Raw genomic sequence first — 17,960 nt, 5'->3', positions numbered from 1 at the left:
AATGTACACCTATTCTCTTGCTATTATTGTCCAATAAAATATGTTTTTTGTCACTTGACTTGTCTTAGATGTTCTTTACTCCACCTCTAATCATTCAGTATTTCACTGTAGGCCTATATAAGGTGTGTGAGGCAGACAGACTGACAGTCTGCACGAAAAGGGAAGTGCAGACAAAGAAGAAGTGGTATTATAGGAACAAGTGATTTCTCCTTGTTCCTCCTAGATCTATGATATGATATGATATGATATGATATGATATGATATGATATGATACTTTATTGTCCACCATGGTGGAAATTTTCCTTTGGCTTCTCTTCCCGAGACACATTGTGCACAGTCAGCACACCATAAAACGTAAAGACATAGAACATAAAACACACATGTACAAGTTAAGACATAGATAGTGCAAATAAACATATGATTCCAAATACAAACACCTAACTAAAAATGGCTTCCTACCTATCTAAAATACCAGTCATATAAAAATATTACAAATACAACACCTAACTAAAATGGCTTCCTAATTCCTAACTATCTAAAATACCAGTCATATACCTACCTACCTCAAATATTACATAGCGCAATAAAATAGCAAGTCACTGAGGTTTAGATAAAAATACACGTTTCCTTTCATGTTTCAAAAGCTCAAAAGTAGCCTACCACTTCCCTACAAAGGCTGTTTTGTGTATAAATGTTTTTATCCACTAATAGCCTATCTAAAGTCTAAACCTCAGTTTTAGTGTCAAAAATTGTAGCAACTACAACAATGTTAGGAAACAGTGGCAAATTGTTTTAACTTTGTAGGCCTATTTACTGCTTTCTGCCTTATGTCACTATTTATGTCAAGACATACTGCCTCAGTCTGTCTCAGTTTTCTATTACTTCTCTTGTGTGTCAATAATAATAGGCTAGCTAACAGAGAAGTGCAAAATATAAGGGTGAAATTATTGTTTAGGCTAATTCTATGTTGATTTTTATAGCATTGATATTTGAGAATAACTCAGTACACCCATTATGGCCAAAAGCCGGCGCCATAAAGTAGTGCGGGATCGCTGCTGGTGGAAGCGGGGGAGGCTCCACTGAAGCTGCGACGTGTAAAGCTAGCTCTAAATTATTGGATCAAGCTAAAAGGATCTGTAACAGCACTTCCTTCAATTTCTTTGCTGTCTGAATGTTGGGAGTTTGGAAATGGTTCTAGCAGGATTAATAGGTGCAGCTATATAACTACAGTAAAGGGGTACTCAGAGGAACTGGGTTTTAATAAAATAAAGGTAGGGCCCCCTGTGTTCTGGCCACCTGTGCCTCGTTGGCTGTGGTCAGAGGCAGAGGTGGACTTAACAATAAGAGAGGCCATACAGGAAAAGCGATTAGGAAGTGTTGCGGTGGGCGTGGAGGAGCATCTCAGTAACAACTGGAATAATTATATCAGCATTTATACAGATGGCTCAAGAGACCCTGAGAGTAGAAGAGTGGGTTTTGGTATGTATGTCCCTCATGTCAAAATCAGTCAGAGTAGGAGACTGCCTGATGATATCTCAATATTCTCAGCAGAATTGATTGCTTTACTGTGGGCATTGTGGTGGGTGGAAGAGGGGGGATTCAGTCAGGCTGTTGTATGCTCCGATTCTCTTTCTGCCTTGATGGCTTTGGGGGGAGGGGAGGGGGGTAGAGCTAGAGTAGATATAGTTGGGGAGGTATTGATGAAACTGACTGAACTAGAGAGGCAGGGGTGTAGAGTGGGTTTTCTGTGGGTGCCAGCGCATGCAGGAGTTGAGGGAAATGAGGAGGCGGATAAGCTGGCTAAGGCCAGTTTGGGTAGAGGTAGTGTAGATGTGCAGGTGGCACTTGGCAAGATGGAGTGTCGGAGCATTATTAGCGAGAGGATAAGTCGGCAGTGGCAGCAGGAGTGGGAGGGTGACCATAAAGGGAGGAAACTATTCAGTATCCAACATTCTGTGAGAGCTGGTAGCAGGCTGAGCATGCCTAGGTCAGATGACATCAAACTGACCAGGCTTAGATTAGGGCATTGTGGGCTGGCAAGTGGGCTGATGATCATGGGGAAACATAAAGATGGCAAGTGTGAGCATTGTGGAGTACTAGAAACTGTGCAGCATGTACTGTTGCAATGTTCACACTATGCAGAGGAAAGGAGGGTATTATTTATTGAGTTGGGCAAATTGGGAGTTAAAAGCTTTTCCCTTAAAACACTGTTGGGTGATGGGGTGGCACAAATAAATAGTGTTAGGGAAGTAGTTCGCTTCCTTGTAGCTACAGACCTGTATCGGAGGATATAGGTCAATGGGCAGTGACGTAGTCTAACAGTGTGAGGCAGCAATGCACCAACCCGTGCCTAGTCTGCCGGAAACCCAAAGAAGAAGAAGTAGTGCGGGATGATGCGCATTGATACAAAAAATGTGAACCGCCTTGTCTGACGTCACATAACATCCGCTTCGCCAGACTTTTGTCTGCCCCGGCATTTTCTTTTTATTTTCTGGTGCAGATTTTGGTAGCTAGAGTCTGTCTTTTGTACTGACCGACAGAACGTTTTCTAACCAACTGACCTTTTCCCACGACCGTCTGCTTCACAATGCCTGGCTTTTCTGATAGAGATCGTGGCAGAGATAGGGGGTAAGTCAAGTGCCGATTGATTCTAGGTCGTCAGCTACAGTAGCTACCGGTAAGCTAACGTCAAAGAGCTAGCGGTCGCTGTAGCCTAACAAGCTAGCTGTTATGGCGATTATTATCACTTCGATTTCCTAAACAAGGAAAAAGTATTACATTGTTGATGCGGCCATATTGTCGCAACGAGACACTGTTGCAGATTGAAAACTGTGAGTGTCTTGATGCGGTTAGGCTTAACCTGGAATATCTGTTTTCGGTTTCTCTGCCGGCCGGTTAGAATTAAAATGGCAGACTGCAGACTGGTTTGTATTGCCTAGCTGTCTCTGATAACGTTAGCCATGTCATGTGACGCAGAGGAAGACTTGCGGATGAGCACCCCCGAACATTTCTCTGGCATGATCATTATTTTAGTGTCTTGAATAACGTTACTGGGCTTCAATTGTTACTGACATTTACATGACAGCCTAACACTGGTGGGAACATAGCAACGAGACGTTCGTTTCTATTGAATAGAGGACATTACGCCGAACCCAATTCAATAACAGTTTAATGAGGCTTTGTTTACATATTGGCAAATGATACAAAGCTTGTGAGGCATTCAAGACCTCATGTCTGAATCCTCCGAAGCTTCTTTTCAATTCGGCATATCCCCCCTCAGTCTTTTTACGCCAAATGTAGCTACGTGGGCGATACCGAGCAATGCGAGACAAATCAAAAAAGAAAACAGTCTATTTACAGTCAAGTGCCACTTGATGGTTCATCTGTATGCGGATTAACCATAACACGTTATTTGCAAACATGTTCTGCCGCTCATGTACCTTTTCCGATAAACAGGCCACAGAATTGACTGCAAGATTTGTATTAATTCGTTCATTTTATTATTACTAGGAATCATACCTGGGCAGACATAAAACCACCCAGAAATCATTCACTTACAGTAAGTGTCCTATTTTGGGATGAAAACGTGACTCACTGACACCTAAGAGACTGGTTTGCATCCCTGCACTAGACCACCACCACAGAGCCCACTTAACCAATTTTAACTAAATCTCGGCGCTCGATTCCTAGGCTCACCCGCTCTGCAGCTCGCTCAGCTGGCCCTGCAGCTCGCATATGCAGCTCGGCCGCTGCGCGGCTGGCTCCTCCTTGATGGCATACTTCAGGGATGCTGGATCACATGTCCTGGAGCTGGCAACATTCAGCTGTCCATGGCTGAAGACGGGTGAAGGCAGACTCCCACTTCTTTTTTGTGACATCAGTGATCACTGACTGATGTCACACATCACTGGGATTTATGAGATCACTGATGAAGTCACAGTGGGATTTTGATTATGTCACAGTGAGATTTATGACATCACTGATGTCACAGTGGGATTTATGACATCGCGGATGATGTCACAGTGAGATTTATGACATCACAGTGGGACAACACAGTGGGACAGAGAAACAAACACAGAGCCCCAGCTCCCATTTATATACTGATGATGATGATGATAAAATATGCTGATGACATCACAGTTGCTTGAGTGACATCACTGATGAGATCACAATTGCTCGAGTGACATCAGATGACATCACTGATGACATCACAATTGCTCAAGTGACATCACTGATGACATCACAATCGTGACAGACACCGCCAACCACAGACACCACCCACTTTGCCAATTTTAACTAAATAAAAGATTATTGTGATTATTATTATTTACTGAGGTTGGCGCATACAAGAAAGACATGATCCATTCCAGTCAGTTTTGGTCTTGAGAACATGAACATTTCTCTCTAACTGCAAATAAGAGTCTTGTCAGTCGTCAAGGTAAAATGCTAGATGATCAGTGGTCAGTGGATGTATTGTAAAAGCTCAAATAAATATTCAGAGCCCACAAAGTCAGTCTCCCAATTTCTTTGATTCAGTTCCAGGTTTAATGCTTGATGATTTTGATCATAATGCAGATTTCAAACATTATTTCTCTGGTTTCTGGATTTGGAAGAGAGTTCTTCTCATTCACAATAGTGATTGAACTGTCTTAAAGCTGATACAAATGTTATGCTGCATCTTCCCCAGTGTTTTGCTTCATTGAGACAATTGGTACAATGACAGGAGGGCTACTACATAAGAGAGGGATTCAATGTAGAAAAATGTTTTTTGAGGCAGTGTTCTTTATATCATCTCATTTCTAGCTGTGTGTTACATGATGTTGCCCTCTCTTTTACACAAGGTATGGTGGTGTTGGAGGACCACCTCGTTTTGGTGGCGGCGGTGGAGGCAACAGAGGTGGACCTCCCCCGGGAAAGTTTGGCAACCCCGGCGAGAAGCTGCGAAAGAAACACTGGAACCTTGATGAGCTTCCAAAGTTTCAGAAGAACTTCTACCAGGAGCACCTCGATGTCACTCACAGAGGCATTGTAAGACCTGAATGCTGCTGGTGCTCGTGTGCACTGTTGTGTATGCATGTGTGTTTCACAGTTATTAATAATCTCTATACCTCCTTCCAATTCCAGCAAGAGGTTGAGCAGTACCGCAGAACTAAAGAAGTGACAGTGAAGGGCAGAGATTGCCCCAAACCAATTATGAAATTCCATGAAGCCACTTTCCCAAGTGAGTTGAAATTAGTGTTTCATCACCAGAACAATGTGCATTACTTTAATGTTGACTGAATTATTTAACTGGCCTATCTAATTTGTCCTTCAGGCTATGTCATGGACGTTATCTGCAAACAGAACTGGACCGAACCAACTCCAATTCAGTCTCAGGGGTGGCCACTTGCACTGAGCGGCAAAGACATGGTTGGCATCGCTCAAACCGGGTCCGGGAAAACCCTTGCAGTAAGTCATGTTTTTGTTTTTGTTTTTTTGACTAAGGGTTCTTCAAACTTTTTCCACCTGGCTTTTTCTACCTGGCATTCTGATGTACATTTTTGCCCCACAGCCATTTACTAAATGTGTCTAAATTTGAGACATTCTGTAATTCCACTTTTGCCATGTGCAAACTCACTAGAAATAAGTCTGTGTAGTCCATTGTGGATCTTGACCTATTATGGATATTTTCTTCTTTTTTTTAGTACTTGCTGCCTGCAATTGTGCACATCCAACACCAGCCATTCCTGGAGCATGGGGATGGACCTATTGTAAGTACTTGTTATGTGATCCCTGTCTTTCTTGATTGTTGCCACGGTGTATATGCCCCTGTGGAGGGTCCCATATGACTGGATCATGAACACATGGTATGTCTTCCCTCAGTGCCTGGTGGTGGCGCCGACCCGTGAACTGGCCCAGCAGGTGCAACAAGTGGCTGCTGAATACGGCAGGGCGTCCCGCCTCAAGACCACCTGCATCTATGGTGGAGCACCCAAAGGACCCCAGATCAGGGACCTGGAGAGAGGTAGGCTTTACTTTGCACATATGACTACTAGTGTGTTTGCTTAATGCACTTGTGACTATTCATTTGCAGGAGGCTATTTGTTTTGGAGTATCTTTTTTCTCTTTTTGTTATGATACTCTGTAGTTGTCCTTTCTGTTTAATCTACTTAACCTGTGTATGTGTGTGTGTTCGTGCGTTTGTGTGTGTGTGTGTTTCTGATTTTGTTTAAGGTGTCGAGATTTGCATCGCTACCCCAGGTCGTCTCATTGACTTCCTGGAGAACGGCAAGACTAACTTGCGGCGTTGTACCTACCTGGTGCTGGATGAAGCTGACCGCATGCTGGACATGGGATTTGAGCCCCAAATCCGCAAGATAGTGGACCAAATCCGGGTATGTTAGCTAGCAGCTTTATTTCCTTACACATGGACGATAATTATTACATTAGAGTGCATTGCTACAGTGCAGGTTTGTGACACGTGAAACGATGCACTCATTTATAAATGCTAAGTGTTGGTCTTAAATGTACCTTGAAGCTGCGAAAACCCAAACATTGGATTGAATGACAACTTTGGTGTTGTTGCCCTTTGTGTCTCCGCCCAGCCGGACCGTCAGACCCTGATGTGGAGCGCCACCTGGCCTAAGGAGGTTCGCCAGCTGGCTGAGGACTTCCTCAAGGACTCTGTCCAGATCAACATCGGAGCGCTGCAGCTCAGCGCCAACCACAACATCCTGCAGATAGTTGATGTCTGCAATGACATGGAGAAGGAGGACAAGTCAGTACATGGCTCACAACTCCTTTTTTTGGGAAAGAAAGTCTCGCTGTAGATTGTTTTGTTCACTATGTTCTCTAGCATCAGTTGTTGAACAATACTCAATACCTTCATTATTGACTGAATCTTGAATCTGTCGAATCAAAGTACTGTCTGTTGCTGATGTAAAGTTGTTGTTTTTTGGATCAAGTTTTTGACCATTTCTCCTCCTCTTCAGACTGATCCGCTTGCTGGAGGAGATCATGAGCGAGAAGGAGAACAAGACCATTATTTTTGTGGAGACCAAAAGGCGCTGTGATGAGCTTACACGGAGGATGAGAAGGGATGGGTAAGGCTCCTCTATTTCATCCCAACCTCCATGCTATTTTCCTTATTCAGAGGGATTTCATCTTTCCACACACAAGGCTCACATTTATACCAAATGAAAACAGAACTTCCCCATTGCAAATTTGAATTGATCAATGTTACTTGTTGCTTCGGTCACAGGATGGAATATGTTAGGTTTTTATGATTATCGAGTCCATTTTGTCCACTTCCACCAGCCCTCGGATCTCTGCTGCCCCACATTCACCTCATTCATATCTACCGTATATATCTGCGTGTCAGTCTGACCACGAGGCCATTGTTTTTGACCAGCCTCTGTATCAGTCCACTCCTAGCCTTTGTTCCCCTGCTGTGAACGCTTGCTTCCTTGCCTCAACCACTGCTTCTGTATTGCAGCACGCAGGTTTTGAATTCTCCCCCACTGAATATGGACACCGCAACAGTCAGAGGAACTAGTCACTCTTTTCAGTGTCATCTGTCCATGACGTTTTGAGTAAACAAATGTTAAAATGTCAGGTAGCTAGAGTGTCTTTGTTCTCTATTCTTGTCTCCAAGAGTAATCATAACCCTAGGAATGGGAGGCTGTTTAATGTCATCAACCACTCTCTCTGTAACAACCATCCTCTCACGTGTGAAGAATTCCTGCAGTTCTTCACTCAGAAAGTGGAATATAAGGCTTCAAATCTGTACCATTTACAAATGATCTACGCTATCTATATATCCCGTCATCTCGGCTGAATTTGCCAACTTGGCATCATATCTCCCTACATTCAACGTCATTATCTTCAGTAGCTCATTGGCCACTAGTTTCTCTCCATGCTGTTTTAAATACGTCAGTCCAACCCTCCTGAAGAAACCCGATCTAGATCCCTCACTACTATAGGCCACTAGTAAAAGCGACTAAAGCACCATTGAAAACATTTTAAGAAAAGTGTCATACAAATAAAGTTTGTTTTGTCTCACAGGTGGCCAGCAATGGGCATTCACGGAGACAAGAGCCAGCAAGAGAGGGATTGGGTCCTCAATGGTAAAGATTTAATTAATCACATTGCAAGTAGCTATGTTTCAATACAACATTCACCTCAGGGATCTGTCATTGTCATTATATACTGCTCTCTGTCATCAAACTAAATCTTATCCTCCTCCCTTCAGAGTTCAAATATGGCAAAGCCCCCATCCTCATCGCTACCGACGTGGCCTCCCGTGGCCTAGGTCAGTATGCCTTCCTTTGACTAGCCTCACTATATATATCTCTTCAATGTTACACTTTTTTAAAGAAAGTGCGTTTGCTTTCTTTAACTTTTCTATGCATTTTCTGAGTTTTTCTCACCTAAAGGTGGAGTCTTTGTGGCAGGCGCTAGGCATGACACTCCCAGGCCTCGAGAGGGAGAAGGAGGACATATTGGAAGTGCTCCACTGGCTTGCCACCCAGTGGGCCTAGAGAGGTGAAAGCTCTCGTGTGCCAGTGATCCTCCCAAAGGCGCCGTGGCTAAAGCCTTTGTCTCTGATACGTTGTTTACACACACATCTGTTCTCCATCCGTGGATTTTACCCGACCAATGCCGTCCAGCCAGCCAGCGGTTTCCAACTCAAACATAAAAAAAAAAAAAATGCTTGATGCTGTGACTTTTGACTTGCATGCTGTTGTTAGAGAGCGCTGTATTGCAAGTCACTTGTTTGAGATTTGGAACGATTGTTACGTGTCGGAGCTTGTAGCGACTAGCATGGGTGTTTGCGAGCCTGTCTTAAGCTTTCCGTCATTGCTCCGTTTCCCCCCTCCCCTCAAAGCGCTGGTTTTATTGAAATGGAGAGAGCAGTTTTAAATCCCCTTTTTTTATTTGTCATTGAAATTGGGGAGACCTGGCACATGGGTTTAAAGGGGGTCACCTAGTGAGAGAGGAGAAAGAGTGAGACAGCTCAAACCAAAGTTCCTCCCTCGCCTGCGTTTTAAAGTCATGTCGAGACCTGCCAACGAGAGACATTTTCTCAAGTGAACACTGGCTTCTGGGAAGATCTTGCCTTGACGAGACTGATGATGAGGGAACGGGGCCGGGGAGGGGGGGTTGTACCGTTGCTCTGTGAGGGGTGCCACAGGGATCAATACTTGGGGCTTTTTCATTTTCTTTTTTTTTTTTTCTCCTGGGCTCCTGTCAAATTAGCACTCGGTCTCTTCGGTCTTGGCAAGACGTGCAGTGTGGCCTTTAATATCAAGCTTCTTATGAGAGTGTACTGGGAAAAAAAGGACCTGCAGAGTGCCGAAATGCACCACTGAACGGTCCGATATTGGCACATGCGGAGGCCCCAGTGCATATAGTGGCCCGACTGCATAGAAGCTCCTGGATGTCACTTGACAATTTGTGGGGGATTTGGCTGCATTGGGAAAGGACGAGTGAATGCATACTCCTTTATGGTAAGACTTTTAAATCCATTTCTTTCCCTTCTCCCTTGCTAAGAAAAGGGAGGGTGAATGTCGTTTGGACCTTTTTTTGATTATGGTAAGCAATTGGAGTGTGCATCGTTTCTCTCTTCCCACAGTAGTATTCCCATGGAGTAGTTGTGTACGTACTCGATACTATGTTGTTTTAATGCCTTTCCTCCACAGCCTTAACGGCCCCTTCCTCCCCCCTAGCGTCCGGCGTTGCTAACTTGTTGTCCCTTTGATCTGGCTGTTGTGGTGTGCAAACTTCCACGTGGCTGCCCTCTTTGTTTTGCCACACTGCAACACTTTCACAGATGTGGAGGATGTGAAATTTGTCATCAATTATGACTACCCTAACTCCTCCGAGGATTATATCCACCGCATTGGACGCACGGCCCGCAGTCAAAAAACGGGCACCGCCTACACCTTCTTCACCCCCAACAACATGAAGCAGGCCAGCGACCTGATCGCTGTGCTGCGCGAGGCCAACCAGGCCATAAACCCCAAGCTGCTCCAGATGGCAGAGGACCGGGGAGGTAAGCAGCACCCACCCACACGCACACCCATATCATCTCTGTCCACTGTTTGTGAGGCTGATACAATGCATTATTTAGTAGCTAATAGGGGTGTCACGATACACTCGGTTCACGATACAATACACGATATTGGGTTCACGATAACGATACGATATTTTAACAATATTTTTTTTCCGATCGATTTGTAAGTTGAGGGGGCATCCTCCACGCTAATTTGAGTAATTTCACCATTTTCATCCTCCGTGTCTGTAACGTCCCTCGTCTGTTCAAACAAAGCAATGTTGTTTATTGTGTCAATGAAAAGGAGAGCGAGCATGCAATCAGATGCAGATCAGTGCCACCATGTTCAGCTTCTTTTTCTCGCGATATGAGATTTCAGCTCAATGATACATATTGTCACGTTTTGATATCGCGATACATCGTGGGACGATATATTGTGACATCCCTAGTAGCTAATGAGGATTTTGTTCTCAGACTAGATGGACAAGCGTGAGTTTGGGGGTTCATCAAGTCAGCTGTTTAGATTCATCGGTCAAATCTGATGTGATGTCCCTTTATCGCGTGGATTTCTCTTTATCATGTGCATTTCTTAGAGGGTTTCAATGAATTTTCAACATTGAAATGATGTAACCTTTACCTTCTCAATGTTTTCGAATCACTTGATTCATTTGTTTCAGTTGTCCTACCAAAGTGGTAACCACGTTTCCACTCTCCCCTCCCTCCCTCTCTCTCCTTTCCTCTTACACAGGTCGAGGACGGGGGGGAAGAGGTGGCTACAAGGACGACCGTCGGGATAGGTATTCCGGGGGTGGGAGGAGCAATAACTTTGGTGGTAGTAGCTTCAGGGACAGGGAAAACGATAGGGGGTTCGGCGGCGGACCGAAGGGTGCCTTTGGCGGCAATAAGGCCCAAAATGGTGGAGGCTATGGAGGCAACAGTGGTAGCTCTAGTGGTAGCTATGGCAACAACAACTATAGCAACAGCAACGGACAGGGTAATTTCGGCGCTCCCGCAAACCAGGTGGGTGCCTTTGGTAATCATGGTAACCAGGGCTTCCAGGGCCCCCCTCAGTTCGGGGGCGTGCAGAGAGCCGCTCAGAACGGCATGAACCACCCGCCGTTCCCTTTCAGCCAGCAGCCACCACCACCACAGGCCCAGCAGCCTCCACCCCCGCCACCCATGGTGCCCTACCCCATGCCACCGCCCTTCCCACAGTAGATGTGATACACGCACAATATACGGAACCAACTTGATTTTTGATTCTCTGTTGTCTTGATATCTTACAGTATGATTATTATTATTATTGTTATTATTATTATCCTTTGTACTGTTTAACTTTTTTTTGCTTACAGCAGGGTTGGAAGTATTCAGTAAACCCAGAGCATTAAAAGGAGCCGTAGACAGGTCTCCCTGTTGTGCAACTATAATTGATGCACTTTTCCTTGACAGTTTGTATTTGTTACATTCCTCAGTAATTTATTTTTACTAGGTAATGCAATGTTTTGAGTTTGTGGTATGTTTAAAGTGATGTTATGAAGATCATATATAAAGGGCTTGCATGGCCCTTAAAATAAAAGAAGAAAATGTCCATCTTGTCTTTTTGTCACTGTGGGAAGTTTGGGTTGGAAGAGTGGACTGGAATTGGACTTTTTGATGAGGATCCTAACGGTCTTAAACATGTCCAAACCACATCAGGGCCAGGGACCCAGTTCTGAAAACAAGTGTTGATGTTCTACAATTTAGCAGAACCACGTCAGGCTTACTGTTGGTGCGGAGATGGAGTGTGTGAAACCTATGATTGAAAAAGACCCGCATTCCATCTGGTATTGAGCTAACCAAGAAATGAAACCATTACACATGTTTGGGATGCCCTCGAGGACCCCTGGTGGTCCCTGCACCCCAATTTGGACAGCACTGCCAGTATATGGACAATATTAACTCATAAAGCTCAGACTATTATACCGTCAACTACTAAGCATATACATACTTAAATTGTTGGTATTAATTGTTTTTTTATTTTTTAGCTGAGGGAATCAATCGATTGGTAACCCGGGATGGCGCCAGTAAAGGGTGAACATACAAAGTACAGCAATCTATGAATACACAAGGAGGGGAAATAGGAAGTTAAATTACACAGGATTAAATCAAACACTGTTCATGGTGGGGGGAAGTTTGTCAGAATGCTCTCGCTGCAATAGCACAGCAAATGTTGGATGTTCTCATTGAATGTAATAAGTATGCTGAAGAGAGGGAACAACTCTGCGAGGCAGGTAGAGAATGGAGCCTAGTAGGCGGAAAATCAGAATCACTTTATTATATTGGGGACATCTAAGGGTAACGGGCGCCCAGGAAGCTGTCATTGAATTTTCTTAAGGATATAAGATTATTTATAGGATTAGCAAATAGATATGTAGTGTTAATGTAGCCTATAGGCTATTTGTTTAGGAAGGTATTATTTTCCATTATGTACTGTAGTGTGTAAACTATTTCTGCATACTCCGGTACAGTAGGTGACTATGCACCTTCAAAGTCAAAGATTGCGAAAAGGCGAAGAAGATTGATAACCCGGAAGTAAAGGTTTGAGTTCCGGTTTCAGCTGTCTTGTTTTCAAGTTTGTCTACTGCCGCATGAACTGTTTCACAGTTGTGGACATAGTTAACGCTACGTTGTGATGCGAATGTAATTATGGTAACGTTAATGTCGATCATTAGTTAGTAACGACAGGCGGTCGGCTCACAAGAAGATTGTCCACAAAGTAGACTACTGCTAGCGTTAGCTAGCTATATATAGCTATCAGCCAAGAGCTAGTGAAGAGGAGGGGTAAACAGAGACATCTCACTCTATCAGATTTTTGGGTACCACAGAACTTTGCAGACCAGTTTCCTCTCACATGTTAAATAAAAAATTACCAGAGTCGCCCTAGTGTATACAGACAATGCTTGCATGAGGGTTAATACCAAATGGCTCTGGTCATTCAAACAGTCAAAACCAGAATATCCACGTTTGCAGACCAGAAGGTGAGCAACGTTTTTACTATCGAGTGATTCATCTGTAATAGCATAGGCAATCTTTGGCTTGACTCCCATGTGGAGCTGTGTTTCACGGGGATAAACCATTTGTAGATTATCTCTATTTCAGTTAATGCAAAATAAGAAACCGGAACTATTTTGGTCAGGAGATGATGCGAAGTTGGAATGGTTGTTCAGAGATGAAGTCTTCAGTTTGGCCAGGTTTATTGGGAGGGCTTGGAAACTCAGAAGGGAGAAGCTGTTCATCTGAATATATAACTCTGTCTTGTTTATGTTTGAGCGTTTTGTAGCTTGTTTGTTGATTTGTTTGTATTGTTGAACTTGAATGATTTGTGTCTTGTAAGCCCAGACGGGCTGGGCACCTTGAATATGGTGCATGACACAGAAATAAAAATATCTATCTATCTATGTAGATCATGCTAAACTGCTGTGTCAGACGCTTCCTAATGAGGCGTTTGCAGCACATCAGGCGACGCTGTAGTACGGCAGCAGCTAACGGTACCAAAGAGTATTGTGACCAGACCAGGACATTGCTACAGCTCTGCACCGACAGATACTACATCTCTCCCGGCCAGACTCACACAGACTCATTTCAGCGTGGGGTGAGCTGCAGCTATGGGCCCCTGGGCGTTGAGCTGAGGCAGAACCTCCTGGACCAGTGGTGGCAAGCTGTAACCCGGTCCAGAGCTCAGGTGTTTGGGATGAGCACCCTCAACTGCAGCAAGGACGGAGACGGGCAGCTGAAGATGGTAGATATGGAGAGCTTAAACAGAGTGTTTGACCTGAAAGAGCTGAGCAAGGACCAGCTCATCCAGGAGGTTCAGCTGCTTCTCCAGAGCTCTGCATCTTTGAGAACAAGCTTTCTGCAAGGTAAGGTTAGATTAGATTAGATTTGTGCACACCACATGAGGTTAGAAGCATTCACAGTAGGCTTATAGCATTATTATGCTACAGTGTGATCCCCCAAGTCACACTTTGAAGAGAGGTGAAAGGGGATGGCCATATAACATGTTATGTATCCAATGTATCCCCTTCTTGTTCAGGGGGAAATTACATCAAACCATATTCCAGGGTCCCCACACAGGTCTGGAAAAGCATTCAAAATGAATTTGATCATTTCCAGGTCTTGAATCGTTTGGGAATTTGGAAAAAAGAAGGGGGTGGTGGACAACGTTGTGGTTTAGGTCCGATAAACATAATTATAGCTTATTTTAAATAAGCTATAGTTATGTGTTTAACATAAATAAGTTATTTATGTTGTTGTCGAGTAGACCCACTTTGAGTCCACAGTTTGTGTTGATGTGAAGATAATGTTAAGATAGAGGGATGCTCTTATTACCTAGCCACTGTCAGCATGCATTATATCAAATACCCACCAAAATCAAATCCAGTCAAGAACATATGGGTCTATCTGTAAAATATGGAATTTTAAAATGTAAAGCATGTAGGAACCCTGCTGATCATCTCACATATTCTGATATTTGCTGCTGTGAGGAACAATCTTCATCTATACAGTGATATGACCTAGTTAGCAGGGGCAAGATGTCTATCTGCATAAATCATTGGACACCAGACAAAATCTTAAAAACTAATCAAGGTCTGGAAAAAGTATGAATCTTTTAATTGAACATGTATAGGAACCCTGATATTTAATATTTACTTGTTGTGCTTTGTGTTGTCCCAGGTGCCTTGGAGCAGTATGTCCCCTCACTGGAGCTGGTGAACAAGAAGTTGCCCTTCGGCCTGGCTGAGACCGGTCTGTGCTTCCAGCCCTCAGAAGGCTCTGGTTGGTGAGGCTTCTCTACTCTCTGTTGTTCTAATCTGCTTCAACCTTGTTTCTGTCCCTCCACCCTGGCACATGCTATACTATACAGGTTATTGCTTTTAGGATATTATACTCTATTCATAGTGTAAATAATATTTCCAGCACTTAATTCTATGTTGTCTGTGCTACGCAAACAATGTATGTCGTCATGGGTGGCTACAGAATGGATTCCATTAAGTTTTTTTTAATCAGTTCAACATCAAATTCATATTTACTGGACATGGCTTCAGCAATAGGTGAAAACAATAACCTCTGTCATACTTGACACCATTTTCTGAATGAAATGTAAGTGATTATTGCATCAAACCCTGTGAATTGGTAAACATTAAAGTGATAACTGCCTGTTATGTATATAATAAATTGTCTGTCTCTCCCAGCCCAGCTGAGGTCACTCAGACGTCTCTGGTGTGGTTCTGCGCCCCCCGTGCCTCCTCCCAGTGGCTGGACCACTGGGCACGACAGAGGCTGCAGTGGTGGAGGAAGGTGAGTGTGTGAGGCAGCGTCTCCACAGAAGAACCATAGCTATATCAAAAAAGATATATGGCCCAAACCTCTCCTTTTAAACCAACACAGTGTCGGGTCGGTGTTCATTAATGCATGCGTTTATCCATCATCCTTCCTTGTACAGTTTGCCTTGGGTCCCTCAGACTTCAGCAGCAGTGACATCCCAGAGGCGGAGCTGGCAGCGGGGACGTTGCGCGGCGTGAGGATCCTCTACAGTTTCCCGTGGGGACAGGAGCCACTGGAGACGCTGCAGAGCCGAGGAGACGCTGAGCTGGTGCACGCGCACAGAGGAGTCCGCAACAAACTGCAGGTCAGTCAGTGTGCACGCTCACCTCCCTGTTTTAATGTGGATGTGTTTTTGGCGATGCTTCTGCACACCATTGTTGCACTACAGCCGTTCAGCAGCCATTGCCGAAAAGTAGGTTTGAGGTTTGAGAGGCTTTGCAGTTGCATCATACCTCTAGCAACCACAGCTGGTGCCTTCATCGAGGTCCACTGGCGAAATGACTACGAATAACACACTAAATTTAATAGCAACCAGGCGGGGAAAATAGAGATGTATAAAAAAAAAGATTGTGATGGCGTCCAAGTAGGTCCATTGTGCGATGGTTAATGAAAAGTGAATAGTCTGATAAGGTTGTTTATGTTAGTTTTTGTCTTTGTTAGCCAGCTAACAGGCAGTAGGCTCGCTGATTAGGCGCGTTAATGTAGCAAAGCAACTGCTGTTAATGTGCTAACATGAAACTACTAGCAACTTCTAACTACTAATACTAGCATCAACTAGAGCAAACCAGATGTGTTCACGACAAGACGGTGATAGTTAGCTAGCTAACAAGCTGACATCATGTGACATTATGTAAACACAAAGTCAGTCATATGGTGAAATAAGCCGTTCTTCTGATATTCATTGTTAGACGTTGCATTGTTTTAGAGTCCTACTTAGGAGCACCCTTTGTCCTTCTCAACATACTTCAGCACTGTCGGGATGGGCGGAAGTTAGTGGTTCCTCATGTTGTCTCTGTAACTGGCAACATGGACCGTGGTGTGAAGGCCTACCTGTACAACTCTCTACAGCAGCTGAAGAGAGAAGACGCAAAAAGGAGACTGCAGCAGAGAAAGGTGACGATCCATAACCAGCTGTTCCTGTATATAGAACAGTTCTGTTAGCAGGATACATTATGACATTGACCTTTGCTTGTTTATGGTGATTCTTGTTAATTTTCCTCCTATGCATTTCTCTCACTGAGTTTGGTCCACCGTTGATTTCAGGTTCTGAAGCTGCATCCCGTGTTGGCTCCAGTCAAGGTGGCTTTGGACATGGGCAGGGGAGCCAATATGGAGCTGAGACAGGTAAGAGAAGCTTGTATTGACTGAACACATCCATGATAATGTTACATACATTTCTTCTGGCTTAACTCTATTACAGTACACGCATCTCAAAAGTTGGGCAGAAAACAATGGTTCAATGAAAGTAATAGACTAATATAGAATCAGACAAAGTTATTTAATTCTACTATTTGAGTGGAAATGTCTCCAGGTTGACCACTGAATAACGTTAATGAGCAACTACTTCATGTGTAGGTTTGTGAAGGCCTGCTGCAGGAGTTGCTGGAGGAGAGGATCTCAGCATGGCCTGGATATCTCGAGACCATGCCAACATCAATGGAGCTGCTGAACGCCAAGTAAAGTGCTGCTCAGCATTTTGATGCTACACTCATTTTTAAAAAAGTATCTTTTACACAGCTCACATTAGCAGAAACTTTGGTTCCGATCAAGACAGGTCCATATATTTCCCCCGACTCTCTGGAGGGGCAAATCAGATATACATTGACGAAATACTCTTGTAATCTGAGCCGAGCCCATCTTTCGGTTTCAAAACGATTACATATTGGTTCTGTGGCAAGTATATCGCTCATTAGGAGCAAATGAGGGATATTCCTCTTTCTGTGGACTCATTGTTTGTGCGCGTGTGCGTTTCCTCTTCCTGTGGACTCATTGTTTGTGCGCGTGTGCGTTTTCCAGGTATGATGAGATGGGCGTTCTCTTCACTGTGGTGATCAGTGAGAACACACTGGAGAGCGGCCTCCTGCAAGTCCGCAGCAGAGACACCAGCATCAAGGAGACCATGCACATCTCCCAGATCAAGAGCTTCCTCAGCAGATACATATCTGCCGCTGGCAACAGCTGAACTATGGAATGTGTTTAATATGTAACAAGGACTACATTACATTACATTACGACATTTGGCAGACGCTTTTATCCAAAGCGACTTACAATAACACATTCTTGTCAGCAATAGAGCAATCAACTCTGCAACACAGTCTATGACAACTACAACATCTTGAAGGAATAGTGGTAAAGTTAAGTTAGTAATTTTTTTATTTTTTTATAAAGAGAGAGAAAGAAGTTAGTTCAAGAAGGGCCCAGATGGAGCATGAAAAGGTGTGTCTTTAGTCTTTTCCGAAAGATCGGCAGTGAATCAGCCGTCCGTCCAGACTACATCACTGTCTGTACACTGCAGTGTTAAACAGGGTGCTGGTTGTATGGGTGGATGGAGAAAGTTTACTTT

General features: G+C 44.0%; 2 protein-coding genes across 2 annotated transcripts; both read left to right on the top strand.

Moving 5' to 3' along the window:
• The first annotated feature begins 2,476 nt into the window (after positions 1–2,476).
• LOC310794150 (putative ATP-dependent RNA helicase DDX5) lies at positions 2,477–11,621 on the top strand. The gene is made up of 13 exons (XM_083656057.1): positions 2,477–2,628; positions 4,842–5,028; positions 5,125–5,221; positions 5,315–5,448; positions 5,685–5,750; positions 5,863–6,004; positions 6,214–6,374; positions 6,585–6,757; positions 6,972–7,082; positions 8,044–8,105; positions 8,231–8,290; positions 9,812–10,033; positions 10,782–11,621. Exons 1-13 carry the CDS (start codon positions 2,588–2,590, stop codon positions 11,249–11,251), a joined length of 1,926 nt encoding a protein of 641 aa, XP_083512183.1. The 5' UTR covers positions 2,477–2,587; the 3' UTR covers positions 11,252–11,621.
• Positions 11,622–12,770: 1,149 nt separating this feature from the next.
• Positions 12,771–17,874, top strand: polg2 (polymerase (DNA directed), gamma 2, accessory subunit). Its single transcript, XM_083656059.1, has 9 exons — positions 12,771–13,050; positions 13,638–13,932; positions 14,747–14,852; positions 15,265–15,370; positions 15,516–15,701; positions 16,367–16,510; positions 16,661–16,741; positions 16,973–17,073; positions 17,414–17,874. Exons 1-9 carry the CDS (start codon positions 12,994–12,996, stop codon positions 17,577–17,579), a joined length of 1,242 nt encoding a protein of 413 aa, XP_083512185.1. The 5' UTR covers positions 12,771–12,993; the 3' UTR covers positions 17,580–17,874.
• Positions 17,875–17,960: the final 86 nt, after the last annotated feature.

This window comes from Poromitra crassiceps (assembly GCF_964638095.1).
Source record: "Poromitra crassiceps genome assembly, chromosome: 19".
In the NCBI taxonomy this organism is placed as follows: domain Eukaryota; kingdom Metazoa; phylum Chordata; class Actinopteri; order Beryciformes; family Melamphaidae; genus Poromitra; species Poromitra crassiceps.
This window is presented reverse-complemented; position numbering and strand designations above follow the sequence as displayed.